At 41.9% G+C, this 27,390-nt stretch overlaps 2 protein-coding genes across 3 annotated transcripts; both read right to left on the minus strand.

Moving 5' to 3' along the window:
* Positions 1–8,533: 8,533 nt before the first annotated feature.
* Positions 8,534–12,362, minus strand: LOC143338477 (uncharacterized). Of its 2 annotated transcripts, XM_076758905.1 has the most exons (5): positions 12,021–12,362; positions 11,309–11,501; positions 11,108–11,203; positions 10,741–10,806; positions 8,534–10,168 (listed from the first exon to the last, which is right to left on the minus strand). In XM_076758905.1, exons 1-5 carry the CDS (start codon positions 12,240–12,242, stop codon positions 8,880–8,882), a joined length of 1,866 nt encoding a protein of 621 aa, XP_076615020.1. In that variant the 5' UTR covers positions 12,243–12,362; the 3' UTR covers positions 8,534–8,879. The 2 variants fall into 2 exon arrangements, with proteins under 2 accessions (XP_076615020.1, XP_076615021.1); XM_076758906.1 differs by lacking the exon at positions 11,108–11,203 and having other exon boundaries at positions 12,021–12,346.
* A 224-nt stretch (positions 12,363–12,586) lies between these two features.
* Positions 12,587–25,781, minus strand: LOC143338478 (uncharacterized). The gene is made up of 7 exons (XM_076758907.1): positions 25,677–25,781; positions 16,200–16,377; positions 15,594–16,117; positions 13,671–15,305; positions 13,423–13,506; positions 13,021–13,122; positions 12,587–12,913 (listed from the first exon to the last, which is right to left on the minus strand). The coding sequence occupies exons 4-7, from the start codon at positions 13,721–13,723 to the stop codon at positions 12,835–12,837; spliced, it is 318 nt and encodes a 105-aa protein (XP_076615022.1). The 5' UTR covers positions 13,724–15,305; positions 15,594–16,117; positions 16,200–16,377; positions 25,677–25,781; the 3' UTR covers positions 12,587–12,834.
* Positions 25,782–27,390: the final 1,609 nt, after the last annotated feature.

Below are 27,390 nucleotides of genomic sequence, written 5' to 3' on the forward strand. Positions count from 1 at the left end.
AACGCATAAAGAGCTTCTAAATGGCCACATGGTGGTGCTGTTGTGCCCAGAACAAGTTGTTAACAACAAGAAAAAAAAAACATAAACCACCTGGTGGAGGTAACTGAAGTCCACGCAGTCAAGTCTTTAAGAAACACCGACTACATGAAAATGTTCGAAAACACAGAGTGACCTTTGCCTAGAGGACATGGCATAAGAATCCATTTAAATCTTATCAAACACACCACAAGGTTTTTTTTTTTCTTCTGAAGAGGCCAGATATTAAATTCTCTTTGCACTCTCAGATCAGCCATTTTTCTTGTTCCATCACTGAAGATAAAACCATGCAACACTCAACCTCAATATTCCCCAATATTCCAGATCAGCGGCGCCTCTCCACTCTCCTCCACTAGCTTCCACGTGTCCATGGCAACGTTTCAGTTTAGTATTGATTTTACCATTTGAACACTTTGCAGATCTTGTTATACCTTATTATTGTGAGAGCGAAATGTCCTTCTCCAGCCACCGGACTGTGCTCTCAGTTTAGAGCCGCATAGGCTCCATTAAGACCAGGCCTCAGCCTATTTGGGCCCCAATGAAACACTCTAATGGTGCCATTAGAGCAGGTAGATTAGTCACACATGCAGGCACGCTCACATGCGCTCGCACAAAGTTACACGTTCATGCTGTGAATGCAGTGAGAAAGAGAAAGAAAAGAAAATGTGAAATTCCAGAGAAAGTCCTACTGTGAGGTTTCGAGGAATTATCTTTATATGTTGTCATACCCCAATACGGCTTATACATGGTGAAATAAGTGACCCTGAAAGACTGCATGGTTAATAAAAGGCATTTTTATGAACTGAGTCCCAGATAATTAAATAGTATAGAGGTGGAAGAAATGAATAATGGCATAAAGAATAAAGGAACTTGATTAACTGCAGTGAAAAACAATGCAGACAAGAAGTGATTTAGAAGATGATAGTGATTCTGCGAGCCTCTGCTCCTCAGGTAGTGCTTCCCTAGAGCAGGCTCAGGGCCAAAGGCTTCTTTCTTCTTCTTCTTCTTCTTCTTCTTCTTTTTCTTAAATGATTTATGCAGGTGTATAGAATTGTATGGTATGTATAAGTGAAACAGCCCTGAATAATCAATCGGCATCAAGGCTGATGATTACAGGGTAGTCGGGTTACAGCAGCTTTATTAAACAGTCACTGAGGGAACTCCACTTATTATTTTCAGGCTGTTACTGAAATACTTTTATGGGTCAAATACTGGACAGTCCTTGGACCCTGAAAAGTAGTTTAATATATGGAGATCATAAAGCTGTCCTTTCTACCCACTGCAAAAAATGATAACTGATAATAAAAGAAACAAATTATGGCAGGAGCATTTCTGGAGTTCCCTGAACCTACTAAACTGTTGTCAAAGGAGAAATAAAATGTCTCTGGTTGCATGTGAAATGAAAAAGGAACCAACTATCCAGGTCTGAATGAGGAACTACATCCCATCCTTTCTACAGTAGATACAAGGTATACAGGATACATATATAAGAATATGTTGTAATCAGCTGTACAGTGTGTTCTGTAACGAGGCACATTTCCTCTGCTGTGAGTATAACGTAAGCAGTCTGTTAACTGTACAGTACATTTAACATCCATTTCCTTATAAACATTAAATTACGAATAAAAGAGTTAGAGGGGATATTTGTTTTATTGTTCCCTCTTGTTACTACTTTGTTCTCTACAATTACAAATCCTTACAAATCCTTCCTTTCTTCTTTCAAAAAACTCAAAATACTAATTCTGTTCTCTTAAGTATCTCTCAAATCTCTCAAATGAATTAATTCCCTCAAATTAATGGCTTTTATAGAATTTCCCCTTGCCACTCTTGCTGTAGACTTAATGTACTCGGTACATTTTCATTTTGATTCTGGTCAAAGATGTTTAGAGGGTATGAGCGAGTAGAGAGAGGAAGTGAAATAAGTAACAGACAGATCAGTAATTTGAGGTCACATATTAATTCTGCCCCTTAATGCTCAGTAGAACTGTGTTTCCTCACACTATTGGTCCGCTGCTTTAGTCCAGACTGAAATATCTCAATAACTGTTGGATGGATTGCCATGACATTTGAGTGAAAAATTAATCAGGGAAAATTTTGCTATTTAGCAAATGTTAGCATGCTAACACACTAAACTAAGATGGTGAACATGACAAACATGGGAGCTTTGCCATCATGAGCATGCTGCATGCACCACTCCATGAAAGAGGACCTGCTCCCTCTGTAGAAATAAAGAGCTCATTCTAAGGTAAAAAGAACACAATGATTCTTATTTTCGAGAGATTAAACACTAATGAAACTATAGATTGAGGGTATGTAATAGTAGGCTATGTTGAATGCCTTCCACCCCTCATCACCCACTAGGCCCCATAACCCTGCGAGTGGTCAGAACATTGCATGAGTCATATTCCTATGATAGGTTATTGACTATTTTTTGCATGTATTGTGACTATATTTATTCATGATTTTACTGCTCCCGGAGTTTCTTGTATGTTTTCGTATTTCCTTGCATGAGAGATGATATGTCTTCCACGGGTGAGAGGAAATGAAAGCCAAGGGGGAAATCAGCTAAATGACAGGCAGAATGTCAGACTTGATCCCTCTGTGGCTCTCGTCTCTGAGTGAGCTCCTTCATTTTTTCTTCTTCTCCTGTCAATAGTGCAGCTGGGTCTCCGTTCCCCATTGACTCCATTTAGAGGCCTTGTTTTGATTTCTTCACACGAAATATCACTCCATCTTTAAAGGCCCAGGGGTGGCATTCCCCCATTCTGACCTTTCCCTGTCAGTCAATAAAATGAACCCTCCTTTCATCAAGAGGACCCACAGGAAAAATTAATTCATCATTTGCTGCTGCTGCACACTTGCTAGAAAACCATTGATTCTAGATGGCTTCATCACCGACATTCAGCTGTTATTGGTTTTACTGCAGTGCACTTGACTGGTTAAATACTGCAGAAGTTAGCTCTGCGCCTGGTTTTAATGGGAATTTTCATACATATTTTTAGAACTGCGGGTGGTACAGTGGGACAGCAGGCAGTGCGCATGCCTCACAGCAAGAAGGTCGTCGGTTCGATCCCCGGGTCGGGCGGGGGCCTTTCTGTGTGAAGTTTGCATGTTCTTCCCGTGCACACGTGGGTTCTCTCCAGGCACTCCGGCTTCCTCCCACAGACCAAAAACATGCTCATTAGGTTAATGGGTGACTCTAATAATTGTCCTTAGGTGTGAGTGTGAGTGTGAGCGTGAATGGTTGTCTGTCTCTACATGATGCCCTGCAATCGACTGGCGACCGGTTCAGGGTGTACCCCACCTCTCACCCGTTGACGGCTGGGATAGGCTCCAGCCCCCCCGCAACCCCGAAAGGGATAGTAGGTATAGAAGATGAATGAATGAATTTTTAGAACTGGGTTTGTGACAATAAAGCAAATACACACACATTTTGTTCAATAATGTGTGATGTGATTGGAAATTTCCATTTTGGGAAACTGTGCACTTTCTCTCCTACATTTCAGTGTGAAATTTGTTGTCCACAATGTACTTTATCTGACAGCTAGTGATAAACTCTGCAGATTCTGATTCCACATTAAACATGAAATAAATATTGTATCTTCACAAGGCCAACAAATGTATTAGGAACAGGAAAAAACACAACAACAACAAATGTATGCTTCTTCTTCGCTATCAATACCTTCACATTTGATACTTAATGAAAACCCTTATCAATAATACTTATTTACTTAAACACATGGATGGATTACAGCATGGATTTACCAGGCGCAGGCCCAGGGGTCCACAGGGGTCAGGGGGCCCCTAAGCCAGAGAAACATACTAACACTGTTCTTTGGAAAATCACAAGGCTCAGTCAAAAGTAGGTCGTTGTTTGTTTTGCTCTTGATCCTCATCCATGGTCCTTAATATTTGATATATTTCCATCCAATGTCTGACCCAATCTGACCTCAATCGGTCTCATCCAATGCTACAATACTTTTTCAGTTGAGTATATGTCAAAAAGGATTAAAAAAATATCACTTTTCATCAATCTGGGTTGTATTTTTTCATCCTATGATCATCAGGCTGTGTGTGAAAATCATCCTGGTTTTCAGGCAGCACTGTAAAGCCTTCCTCACTTCCTGCAGACTCAGCAGTCATTGAATGGGTGTGAGCTGTGAGTCCGCGTCATCACTGACACCAGTTCAGCTCTAAGCTCGATGTACTTTTAACAGTTCGACCCACATATGTTTAGTAATGTTGCATAATGCAGTGGTGTAAGCACGCTGAACACTCACATTATCCTGCTCACTGCTGACAGCTGGCTGCTGCTGCCGCTGACTGATGGGCCGTCCACATGAGGGGGAGCAGTGAGTGATAAAGAGCTCGACAGAGTTTAATTAATGGTGTCTATCCAAGGTCAGAGTCATCATGTCAGTGAGCTGTGGCCCCAGAATTGATTGATCACATTCTGCTCTCACACTCATAGTCACATGTCCAGTCAGGTGACAGACATTGATCTGGTACTGTGGCCTGTGACAACACGGCAGATACAAGACCCAGCCAGCCATGAATCTATTCATCCAGCCACTCAATATCAATTCATTCATTCATTCATCATCCACCCATTTATTCTTGTTTTCATCCTACCATCCACCCATTCATTCATCCATGATCATCCATCTATTCATCCATACATCGATCCTCATACCATCTAACATTCATCCATTCATTATCATCCATCTATTCATTGTACATTCATTCATTATCACCTTTCATTCATGCATCCATCTTTCTTTTACCCATCATCCATCCATCCATTCATCCATCCATCTATTCTTGTACCCATTCTACCATCCAGCCATTCATCCAACCATCCTTCCATCCTTTTACCCATCCTAGCATCCATCCATCCATCCATTACACATTCATTCATTACCATCCATCATTCATCCATCATCTATCATTTTACCCATCTTCCATTCATCCATCCAACCATCCATCCACCATTTTACCCATCCCAACATTCATCCATCCAGTCATCAATCAACTTTTGAAACAAATATAAAACAAATATATCAGATAAATGGGCTGAAATAGTCAATAAAAACATAAAAAATAGAGTTGATCATAAAAATGTAAACTGTGGTGAGCAAAAGGTGCATATTAAGCTACAATAATAAGATAACAAAGCAATCACTAAGAAGGCAACAGTAATTTGGAGGAGTCTTTCCAAGAGGCTTTAAAGAAGAACTGGTATTTGCAGCCCTGATCTCTACAGACAGGTCCCTCCAGAGTTCAGGAGCTCTGACAGTTAAGGTATGATTACCTGTCTGACTAAATCTGGACCTTGGATCGAACGATCAGGAGGAAAGCACCTCTGCATGCTGATTGCCTTTTCTTCGTCCCTACAGTTCATCACTCTGCAGCCAGTGACACTCTGTCACTGACACTGACATGGCTCCAGCTGACCGTCAGGGTAGTAACCTCTTAAACCGTCTTCCATTAATCATGGTTAGACAACATGCAGGGAGCCACAGTGGACGAGAAATGAAAGTTGCTGGAGGTCAGTCTGGCAGGCAGCAGCAGGTTCACCTGAAGGTAGCGATGCTGCTCCTGTTTCTGAAATGAGCTGAAGCAATAACTTCAGTCTGAATGCAAACAGATCAATGGTGCACTGTGGTCCATTATAGGGATACGGGCCCCTGGAATAGCACTTAGGCTGTGAGGTGATTTTGGGAGAGTAGCCACATTTGGTATTGTAGTATCACGTCTCACACACACACACACTTGCTGGAAAAGTCTTTTTCAAATACCTGATGATTATTAAAGGAATGGTTGTAAAAATGTCTCTGGCAGTCACAAACACTACGAAATGACAAACTGTATTACCAGAATTGAATCCAATAAAATTTAATCAAAATCAATAAAATCAGTCAATTATTTTTATGCCATTTCTATGTGTGGGTAGCTTGCAGGAAGTCAATCCGATCAGCCAGATGAAGTCTCTAAAGCACATGCTCTATGGACTCAAGTACACAGAAGCCCAGATAAGCCTGAAAGATCTTTTTGGCATATGTACCCAGTGAGCAGCTTTCATTGGAATGAACAGGATACCCTCTCTGAACCCTTTAACACACATCTCTGCTACTATTATGAAACCTATGTTTTGGTTAAGATACCAGAACTTGTTGCAATGCATGGGGGCAGCAGACTCCTGAACGAAAAAGCTGCCTCTATAACAGCTAAAGGCTCCACGATGCTCACCAGCTCCAACCCCAAACCCTAAAATGCTGGAGCATTCTCTGGATCTGAGCTCACCTGATATGAACTGATGCAATATGGAAAAGTGTGCTGTGGTCTGATGAGTCCACACTTCAGATTGTTTTAGTAAATCATGTATGTTGTGTCCTCCTGTTGCTGGTTGAGTGTACACTTACAAAACTTCAATGTTCATCAGTTTGAACATGAAAAATCTTGTCTTTGTACTGTATTCAGGCAAATATAGGTGGAAAAGGATTTGTAGATCACTGCATTCTGTTTTTATTTACGTTTTACGCAGCATCCCAACTTTTTTGGAATAGCCAAAATAAAGAGCCTAATGACTCAATAAAGCTCCGCAGGGTGGAGGAGGACGGCAACCAGAGAACAAATTGGATGAGCATTTCATATCTCTGGCACGTTTTTGTTTTGTTCTGTTTCTCTTAAGGCTTAACCTTTCATTATTTATTAAAAATGTTTTATTTCAGCAATGTTGCGGAAAAAAAATAACAATTGATTGGATTCTAGCCAACGTTTAGTGGAAACTCAAAGGAAGCACTTAGTTTGTCTTATCATACATTAGTTTTAAGTATTAATTAAATGGTAGGTTGCTGTAACAAGCCAAGTTTTCTCGCCTCTCTTGTCTATTTATTTGCTATCCTGTCTTTGCAGGGTTATTTTTTTTAACAGTTCTAATCATAAACTAAATGAGGAATTGTGCGTCTCTGTCTCACAGAGTTATCCTAAACAAACTTCCTGCAAAGAGAACTTCACTTCAGTGTCAGCGGGAGTTTAATCTCTGGAAAAACACTGAATTCTTAGCAGCATTAAGCACAGTCGGCCTGAAGGTTATACTAAATGCAATGAACTGGTATTAGAAGTGTGTGACCTGCTTAGCGCAGTCTGAGACGGAGTCACACAGGCAAACAGTTGGCGCTGCCACAAGCAACGATGAGCTCCTCACAGAGCGATTTTCATGTGAGGACAAAGGTTTTGTTTCAGTTTTCTGGAGCTCGAGCTGTCTTTATTTCTTCATGCAGCATTTCCTTTGGACAGACAGGTAATGACTTGATAACATCGAATCCAGTTTCAAAGGTTCCCTCAAAATGCTGTTGCTGTTTTTGTGCATTGCCCTTGCTTGTATTGCTTTTGCTGTGACTCAAACTGCAGTTTTCCCATTCAAATCCCCCAAAACCAGTTGATTCGTACCAGATAGATTCTCTCAGTAAACTCACATCCTCTTGAAACAAGAAATCTGAAGCAGCAAAAGTTTTAGATGTTTATCCAAAAGATATTTAGTGAAAATAAAGTCAAAATAAAGGATGGCTTCCAGTAAGCAGCCCTGATGACAGTGTGTGTCTCTGAGGCATCATCCCGTTCCGCCAACTGGCATTGAGCTGAATGGCATGACTGCAGTTTCATATATGCTGATCCTCTACCACCATCTAGTGGATGACTCGTAGTTTTTGTTGGAGTCAGCCTGAATTTTTGTGCTGCACTATTTTGAGGCCAGGTGACTTCTGTCTTTAGCTTTCAAGTGGATTAAACAAGTGAGATACAGCATGTCAATTAGTAACATGGTGGATTTTGTTACCTTTGGACAGTCAGGTTAGCTGTTTCCCCTGTTTATGGTCTTTATGCTAAAGATAAATGGCTACTGGCTGTAGCAAATCAACACTAAGATGGGAGGAAATTTGAGGATTAGGGGCACTGTAAACAAATCAGGGAGAGTATGTTTTCTGTATTTCAAACCAGCTGTAGTACTGAACACTTCACAGTGACGGACTAAACAAATATTGTAATATATAAGTGTTCACTCTTGCGGTAATTACTTGACTGGTCTGCCTCGCACCCCAGTCCAGCACAGTGAGTCACACTCTACACATCCTCTTGTGCTTCCATCTTAATTAGAATATTTAGATCCAGGGATACGCATCCAGTATAAATTTAACTACCGCTCATCATAAAACTTCAACAAACTTGGCTATATCTGTGACTCCAGCTCCTGCCAAACTCCCAGTGTTGTTTTAAGTCACTGCATCTGCCCAGTACGTTTCTACAAGGTCTCAGGCACAATGATGTGGAAATCAGTTTAAGATTTTTAGCTTTCTTTACTGACCTCATCACCCCCTCCTCCCCTTCCCCTGTTTAATGACAAAGGAAATTACTCACATGAAAGTAAACCCGAAAGCAAGCACTGCTTCAAGAAAGACAGCAATCAACAGCTACAAATTAAGACAACAGAGATCAAACTTGAAAGATTTGTTTTATTTTCGAGAAAATTGAACCCAGTGTTTACTTTTTTTCTTTTTAAAGTTAATACTTTAACTTGTCAAAGAATCCGTCCATCTCAGAAGATGTTCACAAAATAGGCCATATGTTGTCAGAGACATTCACAATAATGCAAGTTAGGAGTGGGCAAGATGAACAGAATCTTCTAACTTGGTATACATTGTACTGCCAAAAGTATGTGGACACTCCAGGTGCGTGTTCTTTAACAAGTGACAAGTCTCACAGTCTTTATGGTCACACTGGCCAGCCTGATCTCTCATGTACGATATGTTAACATGCAGGAAGTGATGGTGCAGCACTGAAATGTTTCAGATTTTCATTGCTGTTTTTTCTGACAGCCCGTCTCCATCTGGCAGGTGACTCACCTGATGTTTCTTGAACTCGCCGTTGTATCTGAATCCTTCCCCGCAGACCACGCACCGATACGGTCTTTCCCCAGTGTGGAAGCGTCTGTGCAGCTTCAGGCTGCTGGAGTGAGTGAACCTCCTGCCGCAGATGTTGCAGCCGTACATCTTCTCCCCTGAGTGAACCCTCATGTGTAACTTGAGATTGCTGGGGTTGCTGAACTTTTTATCGCACTGATCGCAGGTATAAGGCTTCTCCCCCGTGTGGATGCTCATGTGATATTTGAGATTGATCATGCGGCGGAATTTTTTGCCGCACATGCTGCAGACCGGCTGCTGCCCCGGTTTCTTCCCGGTGTGGATCCTCATGTGGTTCTGAAGCGCGCTGGCGTGGCTGCAGCGCTTGCCGCAGGTCTCGCAGATGTACGGCCTCTCCCCCGTGTGGGTCAGCATGTGGTGCTTCAGGGCACTCTGGTGGCTACAACCTTTCCCGCAGACCTCGCAGGAGAAAAGTTTTTCCCCGGTTTGTTTGCTCATGTGATTCTTGAGGATGCTCAAGTTGCTGCATTCGAGGCTGAGCACGTCACAGTAGTTTTCCTTCTGCATGTGAGTCACCCGGTGAGTGGCCAAGGACGAGGACGAGAAGAAACCCTCGCCGCACATTTCACAAACAAAATCTCTGTCTCCCGTATGTAGATTCTCGTGATCGGCCAAACCCTTTCTGCACTCAAAGGTCTCCGGGCAGAGCGAGCAGACAAACGTCTTTTGTAAGGCACAACACCTGTGCCGCTGAAACGCCAACAGCCCGGTGAACTGATTCTCACACAGGGTGCACGTGTGGGTGCTCGGCTTCTCCAGGCTGTGCTGGCGCATGTGTCTGTCAAAGGTCGATTTGTATGCAAACTCTGTCCCACAGTCTGAGCATCTGTGGAGCTTCTCTCCAGTGTGACGTCTTGAATGTGCGACGAGCCCTCGCAGTCCAGCAAAACGTTTACCGCACTCCGAGCAGAAGTGAGGTTTGGAGTGAGTCAAGTAGTGTCTGTCCATCAAACACTTCAGAGCAAATGATTTGTCACAAGAAGGACATCTGAATGGTCCCATGGGCTTCTTCTTTTTAATCTTTAGTGTGGTGCCTGAAGGGTCTGCAGCCTCCTGGATGTCATCTTCCTCGCTTACATCTGAGGCCGGCTCTAAGATGGGCTCTGCTAACAAAGCTTTGGGTTCAGATGGGGATCCACAGATACTCTCATCAGCTGAAACAAACAAACAAAAAGCTTCATTAGGGGATTTCAAACAAAGTGGCCAACAAGTCTGTAAGAGGAAAACTTGTTTTCATCATGGTAAAAGAGCAAGAAACCTTCAATTACGACCTTGTCATCGACTTCAGTTTTTTAAGCTACTGACACAGTAAGCAATTAGTTGTTTTTGAGGAGGTGTGAGTGGTTCAGTGCGGAACACAACAATGACCTAAAAGAACAACTGATGACATTTTTTAAAGAGAAAAACAACAACTACAAATGTCAAAAATAATTCCAGTACTCTGTGCACATGCATGAGATTCTGCAAGACTGTGTTTTTGCACTAAGGATCCTGCACTTGCAATAATTTAGGAGATAAGCCTCGTTTGAAAATGTTGCCCTAATATTGTGTATTCAAATACCACATTCAAAGCATGTATAATGAAGAATGTGGCTGTTTGAAACTGTCCAACTTCTGTCTCTCATGCATCTCAGGCCCTACTGTAACATTAACATGCTACATGTGAATGTGATTCACACACACAGGGAGCATCTGTTCTGCTGGTTTGTGAACAGGCAGTAGTTACCAGGTTTGATGACTGATTCTGAGTCAGCTGCTGCTGCTGCTGCCGGTTCTTCAGTATGCTGCTCCTCTGAAAACACAAAATCAATCCAATCCAATCAGAACTTCAACGAGGCAGGACTTCTGTCCTGCTAACTCATCCATGGAACTGCACAGAGGGAAGACACATCTCCGTCATGGAAGCTGGTTGGAGGATAATGGATTTCGTCTCATGAGTAACATCATTATTACTGTCATTAGAAATGTAGATATGAGTTTTAACACATGCTGATACTGAGCAGCCTTTAGTCTGAATAAGTGAGAGACATGAATTTTCTGGTTGGCATTTTATATGGACTTCAATAAAGAAATAATATCAGCTGTGTAAATACCTCTGCAATACATATGGTCATTCTCCTTTCTTATCACTGGTTTGAGTCCTCCCTCAGTTTTCTTTCTCTTCTGACATGACCTCTTGGACACTGATTCTGTCAATTAACAAGAACATAAAACCTAAAAAACAAACAAAAAAAATGCCAGTGTGTGATCATAAAAAGCCTCCACAAAGCCTGTCAAACCATTAACTGACTTACGCTTTTTGTTTCCGGCCACACGCCCTGCTTTCGGCTTCACGCTCGTCTGTTTCATCTCGCCGCTCAGCCCAGCCCTCTGCTCTTCCTCTGCTGCGGGACCATCCACAGCTTCACTCATGGAGATTTTCAGCATTATCAATATTTTCTCCACTGCACCTTTGGCCCAGGCTTCCATGAGGGATGCTAACTGGTTCTGTGAAATCATGGGTAAGAAAGAAAGAAGAGCAACGAGAGTCGTGCTTAAACAATTAGTCAATGAAGTGATTTATTGACGGACTGAAAAATAATCATTTAGGGAATTGGAGAAAAAAAAGCACCTGTAACAATATTGATTGTAAAAATCATCTACAGGTTAATTCAGACAAGGGGGTTTTATTCAGCTTTTACTCAAGTGAATAATGTGTCATTAGTTGGTTATGTCGCTGTGAGCCAATACTTGCTGCCACCAGCACTGAAAGCAACGACACCCTAAACCCCAGCAACACCAAGTGAGGTTGTTGGGACTCTGGCGTCCTCTCCATGGCAACAACCGGCAACTCTCCCTGGGAAGTGTAGTTTATAGTACCGTAACATGACAAACCTACGTAACTTAGTTCAAATTGAATATGACTTGAAATGTTTTTAGCAACTGCGCAACCGTTGCGTAGCTAAGTGTGTGTGTGTGTGTGTGTGTGTGTGTGTGTGTGTGTGTGTGTGTGTGTGTGTGTGTTACCGTTATGGCTTTATTAAACTGCTGTCTCCCCTCCGGTGGAGTCACTTCGCTCTCCTCTTTGTTTTTCACAGGAGTTACTGGAGCCGGAGCACAGCCGTGCTGAGCGGCCATAGTGTTAGCCGAGCACTTGTCCAGAAGTGAGCTGAGCTCCGTCACCGCCGCTTTCACCAGACTCTCCAACACAGCTGATATCTGAGTCTCAATGGTGTCCAGGCTGAGCATGCTTCTGAGTAACTTGACGAACTTATTTAGTTTTTCATAGTACTCCTAAATGGAAATCTTCCCGTCCCCAATGGGAAGTTGTCAAACTGTGTTGTTGCTGGCCGTTCGTCTTCTTCGTGTGATTTACTGCGGAGTAGATGCACTGGAAGAAGACGTCTGCCCTCTAGAGGACAGGAAGCGGGCATAACAATAAATACATCAGTATTTTTTCGTTAGTTTTTAAGGGGCAGCGTTTTTTAGCCCCCACTTCAATCAAATTAGATTAAGAATCACATTTATGAAATCACATTTCTATGTGTTCAATATAAAAAACATTATCTCTGTAAATCAGAGACATACATTTTGGTTTTGTGCATTGTTTATGTGTTCCACTGTTAGAAACAACTTGATAAAATCAGATTTTATTTTTACAGAAGTATTTATATAATAATTTATTAACTGATTTGAGGACCAGCGAGTAAGACCAGTTAGGTGGACGATGTTCTTGAAGCATCCCACCAGATATTAGGGCTGACCTCCTACACAGGCGTGGTCACTGGAGCCTGTGTGTGTGGCAGCTGCACCTGGACCGTCTACAGGTGACAGGGCACCATCACACCTCTCTGAGTGCAAGGAGCCTCCGTGACACATGTCCTGGGTGCCTTTCTCCGGTCTCGTTTCCTCTTTTTGCCCTGTAAACAAAATAAACAGACCATCAGGTGTCAGCTGATGAAGAGTCTTTGCAGTGACTGTGTTCCATTCGCTCTCGTGCACTGATGTGTGAGCTCAGTGAACTTACGTAGTTTTCCCCACTGGTCCACTCCGGGTGTTGCCGGGTGTGTCGTTCTCTCTCGGCCTGCTCATAGTATTTGGCCTGCTCCTTCTTCGACAGAGACTTCCACTGTGGACAGACGACAGCACAATGTCAACACACACTGACGTCGGCCTCCATGTTTGGCCTCTGCTCCTTCATGAAGAGCATGAAGGCATTTGGCGGCTTTCTGACGTACGGCCGATCGTCCTGCTGCTGGATTTCACGCTTTCTGAGAGAGTGAGACTCGTGTTACACAAACATGTTTGGTTTGTGATTTGATGAAGAGTCTGGCTTGTTGATGGTGACCACAGTCACAGATCAAGAGCCAGTCAGAAAAAAAAAAACAAAAACATCCATTTTGATCCAAACAGTCCAAAGCAAACTTACTTTGAGTTGGAGGTGTTGGGTGGAGCAGCAGCAAAGGCAGGTGGAGGGAAAACCTGTGGGAGCTCATACAGCAGCTCTCCATTTCTACACAAATAAAGAGAGACAGACAGACGCAGACAGTTGAAAGAGTGTGTGATGATGCAAACTGAAGCTCAGTCTCTGTGTTCACTCGTGTGTCTTTGCATTGATGTGTTTGTGTGTGTGTGTGTGTGTGTGTGTGTGTGTGTGTGTGTGTGTGTGTTACTTACAGCTGTCCAACACAGCGCAGGTTTTGGGTGAATCTGTTAGGGAGCCTCACCATTGGTACATCATTATTCTGGAGACACAAACACACACAGACCAGGTGATTAGATGAGTTGCAATGTTGTCATATGTCCACCAGGTGTCAGGATTTCCCCCCCTATAAATGAGCTGCTGTGACCTCTGTGGAGGAATACACACGTGGAGAATCTGCCATGCGCAGGTATACAGCCATAATATGTCTGAATGTCTCTGCTGAGGGTCACAGAGGTCAGAGGTCAGGACTGTGTTTTCATGGGAAGGTCATGTGACCACAGCAGCAAAAGCTAAACCAGTTATTAAAGCATTCATGCAGCTTTGAATGAGTCCTGACTTGATTAAAACTGAGCTCCAACTGTGACTGAAAGATGAGCTGATCTTTAAGGTTTTAGATTCAAATGTGTCTAAGCCTTCATCTGTATCTGTATGTGTATCAATACAGATATTGATCTACTCCTAATGACCTCATCTACGCTCAGTAGCTTACCTGTCCCTGCCTATAAGCCTGATGGTAGAGCAGGTGACTGACTGACTGGCTGCACGATGTTGTTTGGGAACAGTGGTGGTCCATAGTTCATGGTGGGAGCTTCCATGAATGGATTTTGCTGCTCAACCACCGGAGGAAATGCTCCTGGAGGGAAACACCCACCATATCCTCCACCCTGATGCTCTACTGGTTCAGGGGAGATGTTGAGTTCCAGCCCAACAGGAACAGGAGGAGGAGGTGTCGATGGAGCAGGTGGAGGGTTGGCCATCAGGTCAAAGATGGCTGCCTCGAGAGTGGAAACCGCCTCTCCCCACTCCATCTCCTTGACGGCACGGTCGACCTCTGCTCTGAAATCCACTTAAGGAGCAGAGACGATTGTCCCACTGTTAGCTGTCCCTGATCTATTCCAGAACCAACTGTCTGGTTGTCTGGTTACTGGTCTCCTGTCACACACTTTGATAGAAAGCTGCTTTTTAAACTCTTGACACTTTTATTGGGAGTAACATCATATAGTATAGAGCATTTTATTCTCATTTAGTTCAAAACATTTATGGAGCAGGTACAGTTACTTCTGCAGATATGGATTTTACATGAATTTAACTCCTCAGCAACATATAAAGTTGTTAAATTTAGCTTCAAGTGGACCAGCTCCAACATTAAAGTGCTGCTTACATGTTCATGCATCAATAATAATACTCCAAAATTATAATTATGTCATGTGAGTCTTTCAGAGGAGACAGTCTGCATGATGAGAACTTTTACTTTTAACACTACTTTTACATTTCTCTTCTTTTAGCTCAGTAAGATTTGAAGACAGCTGGAACATTTACTTGTATAATGAAGTATTTTCACATTACGGTATTAGCAATTTATCTCAGTAGAAGATCTGAATATCAGTGATGTTTTTAAAGTCAGTGCAGTTTTTAGGTACTGCTCCATTTTTTCCTACTTTCTATTTTTATTCCACCACATTTCAGGGGCATAAATTCTCCTTTCTATACTACATTTACGTAACAGCTGTAGTTACAAGTTACTTGGCAGATTAAGATTTAACATGTAAAAGTAATGATTAATTTATAAAATATAAAAATTGTTACAGATTTCACTGGATCTCTTCCTACATGTGAAAGTATGACAGTCAGTGCTGTTGAAGTACTTACTGAAAAGGTTTGATTTAGTTATTTAGAAATGAAACATTTGTTTTTTATAACACATTTGTGGACACAAACACCTGATAAATCCAATATTTTACATATAACAGAGACACTAAACAGTTTAAAGATGAAGAAATACATTTCAAAAGTAAACTTGAATCATATAATCTGCAGTATGAAGAAGCAGCTCCTCTGTGTGGAGGCACAACACCTTCAGGCCATGAATCATGTGGTGTTCTACAAAGCAGAGCTGGTTTGCTTTAAAACACAAGAAAAATGTCTAGAGACACCCTCTGGTCACAGGTTGAAGAGTCAAGACATCAGTCTTTATTATGTTTAGAGATGGTTTTTGCTAATTATTGTTATGAGGAGCAGCAGTGGAGGAAGGCACAATATTTATTGAAACATCCCTGAAATGACTAAAACGTCATTCTGATTTAATAACTTAAACAAAGATGCAATGGAGTGCCATTGAATGCATCATGGACATGGGTTTGTGGTCAGAAAGCTTTGGAGTTCATGGTTATATTTGGTTTCAGATAAACAAAACACTTTGCATATTGATAGAAACTTATTCCAAACTTTTCTTCTGACATGAAGTCACATCTTTCTGCTTTCTGAGACTAAATTGCGTGAGCAAGATTTTTGACTTTGACTTTTCAATCCAGTCCTTGAAGCGCGGTCCTTGCAGCAGCAGTACGCTCGGCCAGCAGCGGCCTTACTGAGGGCGACACAAAGAGCGCCACTTGTGGAGAAATCCAGCTGATGATAGAACCTGTTGGGGAGAGAGAAAATGATTTGAGGCTATGACTCTTGGTGAGCATGATGTCTGTGAGGTCATCTGGTGTGGTTCTGACCTGAATCCATAGTAGGTGCGAGGGTCTGCCTGCTGAGGGAAGCGTTGCCGAAGTTGTGCCTGCATGGTGTGTTTCTCATACGACATCTTGCTGTCAATGCAGCTGTCCCAGTGCTTGTCCACCATGATGTAGTCATCACTGGTACAGCACACACAGGCTCTCCAGGCTGGCAGGCTCCCTGCTCATCATGCTCAGCCTTTAACTGACACCTCTCGTACAGCCCTGCAGAGACAATGTGGTTGTCTTCATATTTCACTGTGTAACTCTCATTTTGACTGAATCCAGCAGTGGTGCAATAAGTACTTCAATCAAAGTATAAACACGACAGTGTAAAACAACCCTACTGAAAATAAAAGTATCATCAGCAAAATGAACTTGCAGAAACAAGAGTAAAGTTCCTTGTTATGGAGAATGTCCCCTTTCATACTGTGACATTATCGCTTTACTATTATTGATGCCTTCATGTGTCGGCAGCAGTTCATGTTGCAGCAGGTCTGAAGTTCTTCGTATACTGTTGGTTGGTTTAATCTGTAACAATACGTCATAGTTTATAAACCAATCAAATTTTTTGATTGTAAAATGTCGATATTATGCACAGTATCAAGTTTTAAACAAATGTGCTGTAAGTGGAGTGAAAACTACAATATTCCTCCCTGAAATGTAGGGTACAAGCAGAAAGAAGCATACAATGGAGGTAAAGTAAAAGTACCTTAAGTTGTAATTAAATATACTTGAGTAAATGTGCTGAGTTTCCAGCACTGGAATCAGGCAGGCAGAGAGACTTAGACTTACTTATTATTGTTTATTGATCCCAATTTGGGAAATTATTCTGTTGTAATAGCAATTTAAACATAGAGACAAATACAAAATATATACGACAATTGTTTAAAAAATGTAACAAAATATAGAAACAAGAATAACAGCAGTTTGTTAACAATATAACTAAGTATAACTCAATATATAGTTATATAATATGTATTATAATGTATATTACATATTATATAATATTATTATGATATAATAAAAATACAATATGACTCAGTATATAAACAAGTAGAGAGTGGTTCAAAATGAAAACACTGACTGCAAACAAAAACGACGAAGTTGTAAAACAGCCTCATTGACATTAGTGTAAAAGAACATTTTAACCACATAAACATGAACACAGCATCCAACTCAACATTAAAGTTTACATGAGAGGAGCAGGTAGCTGGCTGTAGCCTCTCCTACAGCAGATGTAGTGTTCTTGTTTCTAATAAATTAAGTGTCCTCTGCCATGAGAATGAGGTACAATGCACGAATGCCTACAGTGACACCACCCCAGCTGATTTAAACAGCCAGAAAGACAACTTTATGGTGAAGTGGCAGCAAATATATGTACAAGCTAGCATCCTAGCATGTCTAATTCGTTTTATGCTAACTTCCTGCGGCACACAGTGTACACAGTCTGTCCGAAATGTGCTGCAAAAGTTTACATTTTTCAACGTACTTGAGGCAAATCTGCAGCCAAAAAAAATGGAAGGAGGAGTTTTGCAAAAACAAAAAAAAAGTTTGTTCCGTGGACCCTCACGCACTCAAGAACAATCCTCACTGTAACCACTAGAGGGCAGTGACCACTCATGTTTACAAAGACAGGAATCTTTCAGAACTTATGACGGTGTTTTCCCAGCTGATTCAGTGAAACTGATGATCTACTTCACAATCACAACTCCATGTTGTGTGTTGACTAGACTCCTGTTCCTGCTGAACTGAGCCAGTGTGTTTAATTGAACTGCTGTCAGCTCAGAAGGCACAAGAGGGAGGCCAGATGTTTACTCAAGGTAATATCAAGAGACTCCATTCGTGGCCCTCTGGTGGTTCCATTCAAAGCCGATGCACATTTAACAAAACACGGCAATGCAAAAACTACTTTTCGGCAACTAAACATCTTCATATCTCCCACTGAACTTTATTTTATATTATAATAATATCTTATCTGTTAACATCAGTCCTAAGGAAAAGTGAACACACTTTCCCATTTGAATATAATCTTGTTATTGTCAAAACGAAACCAAAGTTAACTCTCCGGGATAAGATCAACTGGCCACGCTGCAAATTGTCACTCACTCTGCACAACGATGTGAGAGAAGTTACAAAACCTCAGATAAACATCTGATAAGCATGTAAGTGCAAATGCTTTCCTTCTCCAAGAGCAAAACGCTGCATGTGGACGACGGAGGCAGACAGAGGACAGACAAGACCCTTTCATGACAGCTTTGCACCTGCTAGACTGAAAACTGAGACGTGCTGCTAGTTAATTGGTTAAGCTAAACCTCACGCCAATTCATAAACCTACTTGTGCGTTTATTTTGCTAATCACAGTTGTGTGGATAAGGAAAGATAGTTATTAGGCAACAGGTATACTTGTTTACATTCTTTACTTCAAATTAACCAAAAGATTAGATTAACTCCAGGACTGCCAGGGGGCTTATTTTAAGCCTTTGAGGGGGTTTAACCTCAGATCATGGCTGTTGTTGAATAGAGACGGTGTTATACAGCAACGAGAACCACTTAAAGAACAAGGCTGGTGTTATTCTTTATTAATCTTATTCAACAAATCTCAAGAAAAGACCAAAACCAACAATGTGCTTTCAATCATTTTCGTCTGTGGCACGCGGCACCAAGTCCAATCTTTAAAAACACCTCACAAATATTAGGTATCATTTCCAAAAGAGGCTCAGTAATGAGCTCACAAACATACTCAAGGGAGTATATAATGCTTTTTTAGGGACTATTTTCAGCCGCAGATTTATTCACATTTGAGTAGGGCAGCAGGATGTATGTGAGATTAAAGGAAAGTGTCACCCGGTGCCACAGTGTGGCTCATTCAGATGATTTTAATAGTTTTTGGACAACAACACAGCTGAGTGGCACAGAGGCTTTGACTACAAAGACAATACTTGTTGGTGGGATACATTCATCAGTGGTTTTGGTCGTTATTTATTAACTATAGTTTGTCACCAGCCTTATCCTCAATAACAGCAAGAGTGTAAAATTGTTTTGCTGAGGGCGAGAACAGAAAAAAATCACCCACATTCTCACTTTTTACAGTTTGAGCACAGAATCTTCTCATGTTAGTTTTCTGACAAGATTATACACCGTCAGTAAGTAAGGAAGCACAGATTTCCAGTCATACATCCACATCCTCTCTGCACAAGTGAAGAACTTAGCCACTGTGAACAAATTGCTAAGACTCCCTGTTCAGCAGTCGACTAAGCTCTGCACCTGATCAGAAACAGCAGATAACACATGACATAGCACAAACACACTAATCCACTGATCTTGCCTCAAAAGAGTTGTTTCAGAGTGATCCACAGTCTGACAGCTTGGAAGAAGTCCTCTCTTAGAAATGTGTTAAAAAAAAAAAAAAAAAAAAAAAAAAATGAAAATCAGAGCAGGCAGAAGAAAGAGTGACACTCTCCCTGGATCAAAAAGCAGGCGTGTATGTGTGTTCCTCCAGCTCCAGAAGCAGCAGTAGCAGTAGCACACGCCGTAGCAGTGTAGTAATCCCTGGCAATGTGATTTTTGTTTTCTGTCCCAAATCATCATGCCAGAGACCCACACAGCCACAGCAAAGACAGCACTCTGTCCTCCAGGAAAACTCACTCCTCTGCCCTCCTCTCGTCATCTCTCTCCTTTCTCTTCTTACTTTTTCTCTCACGTTCCAGCCTCTCCGGTCCTCCCTCCCCCAGTCTCCCCCTCTCGGGCTCCCATGCTCGGTTTAACTTTGGGTATTTCCCTCATTAACTGCTACGCCTATATCAGGAACTGCAGAGAGGCCAGAGGAAGTCTGGCTCTGAAATAAAAATGACAGCGTGCTCCTCTGATAGTAACGAAGGATAATCACCCCCTCACTTTGCTGGGTGGGCATATCTCACAGCAGGTGTGGGTGCATTCAGGGACACAAGCTTCAACCAGTCATTGACTGGACCCTCTCGCTATTACCTGGTTTGCTGTTTTTATGAAGGAGGTTTCATTTTGGATCCATAGTCAGTTAAATGCATGAAAGTTAAAGAAATAGATCCTTGAAAACTTATGTCTTGAATATCGAACATTTAATTCAAGTATTCTTGAAAGGTGGCTCTGAAGAGTTTGCTGCTTGCATGTAACTAAAGCTGGATAGTCAATACAAGGGGTTAACAGGGCTACCAAAGATGCCTACGGAGTACGTTTGATTCGTAGTTCAGCTCCAGATTTCAGTGGATGTGTCATATGCAATCAGGTCATATCATGCTTTAAATACAGTACATTGACTGTTTACTCCCTTTCATACGTATCCTCTGAAATAAGGCAAAGGTGGCCATTGTCTGTTCACCAGAATAAATGTTGCCATTGTACGTTTCTGAAAACCACAGATATGTTAAAACTCTGCTTTCAGACTTTATGTTTCATTCCATTCCAGTTTTATGTTGTGAACACTGTAGTTAAGGTCTGGTTAGGTTTAGGCACAAACACCGGTTGCTGCGGGTTAGGAAAAGATCACGTTTTGGCTTGAATACCCAGTTTAGTCGCTACAAACACAGCTGGAAAGTTGCCCAATGTCACAAACACAGCTTGAACAGTAACCTGCTGCTTGGCACTCATCTAGCTAGCAGTCAGACCACCACTGTCCCCTGCTGATGACAAAAACTCAGTTCATATACATGATTGTGAACTATGTCACTTTGATACGTACTGTCAGAATGTTAACGTATATATGAAACAGACAAGTCGTATAGAGTGAGAGTCGTAACCAAGCCTGACCCGAAAACAACAGGTATTCCATTTTTTATGTCCGAACCCAACCCGAGCCCTACACTGTTAATTTAAGCTGAAGTACTGAGTTTGTGTTACCCTGACACACAATTGTTCAGCCTTCATCTTGCACGCTCTGTCCACATGTCACTGCAAGGCTGATTTCCATTCTATGCCGCCTAACCGTCGATCTTCCTGCATACTTTCCCTGCCTGTGTTTTCACCAAAAGCACTCAAAATCACCATTTCAAGTAGGCCAGCCCAGCCGACATGACTGAACCTGAACCGGAACATCATCATTTCTAAGTTTTTGTCAGGGTGGTATCCAGACTCTGATCAAGGGCAGTAAGCCCTTGCAGCTTGTCTCACCAGTGAGAGGAGGAGAAGAAAAATGTACGTCAGATTAACTTCTCCACCTCTCATAGAGTGCAGCACGCAGCTGCTTCCCTGAGCCTTTCATTGGAGAGATTGCCCTAAATGGAGTTAGGCACTGAATTTATGAGTAGGGTTGGGGTTAGTAGTCGTCTTGTGCTGGGGAAACATAGTGTAGGGCTGTGAGTATTAGTGGCTGAGTGAATATCAGGACCTCACACCTGAGCTGAGCTTGGCCACACAATGACACACACACACACACACACAGGTATATTAATCTACTGGAGTGTTGGTCATGATGAGATATGGAGTGACGATGAAGTGAAGGGCTGGGAAATGATCGAACAGTGTGCTGGGTTACAACAGAACAAGGTGCATTGTTATGCCAAATGATACCGCTGCCACATACCAGCAATTCTTCCAGAGTTTCATCATGAAGCCACATCCATCTGTGCCTCCTCCGGCAGTGAGAAGAGAGGCAGTGTGACCTGTCAGCGAGGCCCTGGCTCCCACAACAGCCTTTTATTGGTCCCGACGGGGGACTCACGGTGCAAGGGAGCACCACCTAATGAGAAGCAAAAGTTTGCTCATGGCAACACATGTCCCCGGCAGGAGGTTACTGCAGGGTGCACTGCAAGGGTAAGAGAAGAAACTGATGAGGAGGAAGAGTAGTCGATAACTGTCATATGAGGGCACTTCCATACAAATCCAGGCTGCTGTTTGAGAGCTGTTGCCCTAAAATTTGGTATTTTTCAGAAGTGAATACAAAATATGCCTTATTTTCAAACTGATGTTTGTTTGAGTTTGAATTAGTTTTCAATCAAAAACCACCGCATGCGCCTGCATGACAGAAAATGATCCTGATGATCCTGCGGGCGTGATAGTGAGCTCTCAGGCTGTAATCACTTTTTATCAGCATGAGCCTGAAGCTGAACGTCAGGCGTTTTACATAATCAGCTCAGCAGGCTGACGTTCAGATTGTTGTTGGGCTGTTTTTGTCTTGGATGTAAAGCTTATTGAAATACGATGCCGGCAGTGAAGAAATGATCTCCTCCGTCCTCACCCAATCAGGTCTGATTTATGGTTCATGGCAGCACTCCACTGCTGGCTCTTAAACCCGTCACTCATCCCAGTTTCTCATGTCACATAACTGATTGTCATGATAAATTCTTACGTCTTGCTCAATCCCTGACGGGACATTGTGTTCAGAGTTTGAGCTTGTCCAGGCTAAAAAGTGAGCACAACATGCTGAGGCTCATGCTTAACTATACGCCAAGCGGTTAGTGGTGCTTGTGACTGCTGGAGCTTACTTAATGGGAATCACACTACAACAACACGCTCAATCCTGCTTGCTGGGGTTTCAGTTTTTACATGTTTGATCCACAGAGGCATGACATACCAAGCACGATCACGGCATGTGACCCCCGCCAGCTGTTCAGCCACCCTGCCTCTGACCTCCAAACCCCTGGGAGTCAAAGTCAAATCATGCTTGACTTGGTGGAGACCTGGTGACTGAGGTGGTGTATTAGAAGCATTAGAGCACCGTGGTGGAAGAACAGGTTTAAATTCCTGGATTCCCACAGCACATGGCACCAACAATGGTAGATATGTGGGGAAAAGTTATTGTTAAAATAAACATAATAGATGAGCCTGAATCCCTAGAGTGGTAATATATGAATATATGAAGAAGCATAATACGTAAAAAAAATAAATTAATTAATGTCTATCAGTGTCTCCATTTACTCTGTTTTTCATTTGGGATTTTAGAGCTTGTTTTATTATCCTGACAGTACATTTGTGTGTGTGTGTGTGTGTGTGTGTGTGTGTGTGTGTGTGGGCATGCGTGTTCCTGCCAGCTGACAATCAAACATCAAAAAACAAAGAAGAATAGAAACTGGCGAAACGCCACCTGCTGATGAAGATTACAAGAAACCTCCAGAGCAGATTTTTTAATTTAGCTTTGTGTGTGTGTGTGTGTGTGTGTGTGTGTGTGTGTGTGTGTGTGTGGGTGGGTGTGTGTGTCTGTGTGTGTTTTATAGCTGCTTGGCGAAACAATGCAAGTAGCAGAGCAGAGAAGAAAGGATTGTGATGTGTTCAAGGACAGTGGCAGTCATGGTCTGCTCGGGTTACCGTAAGCTGAGCTCGACAAAGCTTTCACTGCGCACACCAAACAAACATTAATACAGGGTTTCTTTCAAACTGCTGACAATCCCAATTCTTGTGTGGGCACAGGCGCACAGCCATGAGTGTAACAGAAAGTCATTTACTACAAGACAGTTTTACCTTCTCCTCTCTCCCTCACTGTTTAGAGCGCCTAATGATGCACACCTGTTTTCACCATCATTCATTTCAGCGGAGGACCGACCCTGACGTCACAAAACCCACAAAAATGCACACAATGTGTCACAGCAGGGCTGAAGCCCTTGAACAGACTGTAACTTGTCAAACACAAACTAATAAAAAAAATCTTGTGGCTGACCAGCTGAAAGATAAACTGAAAGAGCAACACACTCATCTTGTGTTGGCTCTAGGTTTGCTGGAAATGACTGGCTGATTGCTCCGGACAACTGCTTGAAGAAAACTGAATGTGAGCACAAGTTAACATTAACTTTAAATAACTATGGTCTTCTCTTGTGTTTGTCGTTCTCCACCAATACTAAAAGCTCCAACCTGAGTGCAGGATGCCAGCTACCCTGCAGCCACCACGAGGGCCCTGTGGGCGTCATCAGATCATGTGACAGAGCTTTGATCAGCCCCACTGCTCTGCACTCCATCTCACTCAGACACACACACACACACAAACACTCTTACAAAGGCAAATGCATATATTTCTATATATTCAGACATCACACACAGATGTAGGCGTTCATGTATGAACACACAAGATGTTTGTGTGCTCAAACAGCAGCAGCAGTCATGCATGTGTCCATACTTAAAATAAGAAAATGTCTCATTTCTGTTTTGATGGTAGTTGTGAATGATGTGACACTTGAGTCTACAACACATTAGTCCCGTCTTTGCCTGCTTTAGCTTCAGGTAAACAGAATGATCATCTTTGTAGACGTCTGGCAGTCCTCTCCAGATCCCAACTGAGAAGTAACACCCTGCTAACGGGAAATAAATTTTTGTTATGCATTTGAAGCATCAGATCCAAATCCTGCAACATTTCCTGAGATTATGGAGCCCAAACAGATATTTTTTGTGATTTCAGAAGCTAGAAGTAGCCTGGCTCGCATCGTCTGGCACAGTCTGAGTTAGCATAGCTGTGCCTCCTAGATTCAACAAGTGCATCTGTCAGATTGTTTTTAAAGTAGAGAAAACAACTGTCCTGGATTATTCCAGATGAACTAAGACCATTCAGAGGATCTTCCGGACTGGAATAGTTGGTCCTAGTCTGTGCGTCGCTGGGACCAGGAGGCAATTAGCCTAATTTGGTAGGGGAAAGAGCCAGCCTGACCCCAAGAAATAGCTACTGTACCACAGCAAGTCCCCCAAAACCACAAATTCTCATTTTTACGTTTTTGTTTGCATATAGATTCAATATGTTCATTGGTGAGTTTGAGAGGTGTTCATAGGTACATGTTTCCCCTTGGACAGACTCCAGGTTAGCTGTTTTCCACTTGCTTCCAGTCATTATGCTAAGCTATGCTAATCGCCTGCTGGCTCCAGCCCCATACTTAAAGCACAGACATTAAAGTGGTATCCATCTTCTCATCTAACTCTTGGAAAGACAGCAAATAAGTACATGTCCCACAACGTTGAAGTATTCTTTTAAACTAAGAGATGCATTTGTAAAATTTGGTGCAGATGAAAGCAAGGTTGAGTTTTCTCATGTCCGAGCTGTAACCAGGCCTAAAAGCTTTTTATCATAGCCTCTGTGTTGCTCAGCTCGTGATGATTTTTAAAAATATTTTAACCCTGCTTTCTTCAAGAGTACAAGCATTTGTTTCTTTAGTGCACTTAGATCTTGTCACTTTTCATGCTTCTGTCTTTTATATTCCATCATTTCATCTTTTAGTGTTCTTAGGTTTAGTCGTACATTTTAAGTAGAAAGATTACAAGCAGCTCCAGAGATTAAGAAATTTCTATGATGGAACAGTTTGCAGAAACATCTGCAATATGGACTGGAAACACAGAAAACAATGCAAAGTAGTCTGTGAAATTAGAAGAAAGCTGCCTGTCTTGAGAAGGTAATATTTTGCAAAATTATCATCTGACAACAGTGACTTTAGTAGCCTTATGCATTTCTTTTATCCCTTTTCTTTTCGTAACTCCACTAATCACTATCAGAAATTATTCAAATGTCCTTTAAAATGATGAAACCATGTTGACTTACTGTATAGTCTACTGTGGTCCACAGCCTCACTCATGCAGTTGCTTAGTGACTCTGGCTCCATGCAGCTTTCCTGCGTATCCTGAATGTCAGGAGGAAGGAGTGGGCTGAGACTGACGTCTTTCTCTCCTTTATAAATCAGGCTTTATGAGCTGACATAGTGTCGTTTGTGCATTAGGCCTGCCCCAACTCCAAAACAATTCAAAGAACAGTTTGTTGGTCTGTCCCTCGTTGGCACAAGCAGCTCTTTCAGCCTCAGTCTGAGTGGAGGAAGTCATGTTTTGTCCCAATCCAATTCAGTTCTAAAAAGCTTTATTGGCAGGACAGTTTGGTGAAAAAACATGCTGGTAAACAGTAAATACAATGAATAGGCTAATAATATAAAAAAAAAAATAATGAAAAAAAAATAGATAGATAGATAGATAGATAGATAGATAGATAGATAGATAGATAGATCGCCAACTCTGCAGCTCTAGAGAGCTTTTTAGCCTCTTTGAGTTCATAGATCAACCTTCATTAGGAAAACTAGTTCAGACAAAGTTGGTGACAAGCTACTGAAGAAAATGGAGCATCTAGCAGCTAAAGCAGGATATATATTCTCTTATTTGTGTATCCATCTGGGCACTGCAGTAAACAAGCCTATGGACAGAAAAGATACTGTTTTTTCAGCTATTTTTAATTTTCCTAAGATCAACAGTCAATGCGAGTTTTCGTCATATTTAATTAACTGAAGCGTCCTTAGTCAGTTTTAATTGATGATAACATGGACATTTTCGGCCCGTTTTTGTCAAGTCCAAGTTAAGTTTGACTAAATAGTCTTTGACTAATTTTGGTCAAACTTAAACCAGCAATAACACAGCACCAACACACCATCACTTAACTTGACATGGCAAACTTGTTGCCTATTTACACATCCAGCACTGATGCAACATTAGCATTCATTTGGTGTTGTGTTTGTGTCCACCAGATGAATATAAGGTCAATAAGTGTTCTGCTTTTTGTTCTGTTTTGGTCTCCACCAACTCCTGAGGGAAATATCATGTTCCTTACCTGCTAAATGTTCCAGTTATATATGTTTATCAGTTAGCTGGTAACTTTGTCTGCCATTTGGTACTTGACTGGTAAAATACTGAGGTTTTTCAGAGTGTTTTTGTTGAAAAAATTGCCTAAAAACAAGGGAGTGCTGATAGTCGACTAAAAGAATACAACTGCACAGCAACAACAACAACAACAACACAATGAGCTGCGTGATAATTACCCCTTTAACATGCAAGTCTTCATGCGATGTGCTGTTACTAATCTGAAAAACTGGTAGCGAAAACTGACCACAAATGATTGGTTGTAGGTTAGGAATGTGACGGGCAGGGGGTTTTCCTGATGTCAGAGTAATTAAAGTACATCCATCCATTAATCTGTTTATTTAGAGATAATAGCAACATTGCAAACACTGTCAGGATAATGAAAAAGTAACCTATGATTAATTAATGGCTGGAGAACGAGACGTCTTATACCCACAGCACCCTTCACAGAACAAGACAGAAGCTCATTGCAGCTCCTCAAACAGCCAGCAGATGTCTCTCTTGCTTTACTTTCATGTATAAATCCAACACAGGCTCATTTGTATCAGGAGAAAAGTGTCCAGTGACAACTGTAAACCTGCTGCTTTCAATTCAAATTCTGCACTTCATGAGCATTTATGAGCAACAGAGAATT

The sequence above is a fragment of the Chaetodon auriga genome, chromosome 19 (genome assembly GCF_051107435.1).
Source record: "Chaetodon auriga isolate fChaAug3 chromosome 19, fChaAug3.hap1, whole genome shotgun sequence".
Classification (NCBI taxonomy): Eukaryota; Metazoa; Chordata; class Actinopteri; order Chaetodontiformes; family Chaetodontidae; genus Chaetodon; species Chaetodon auriga.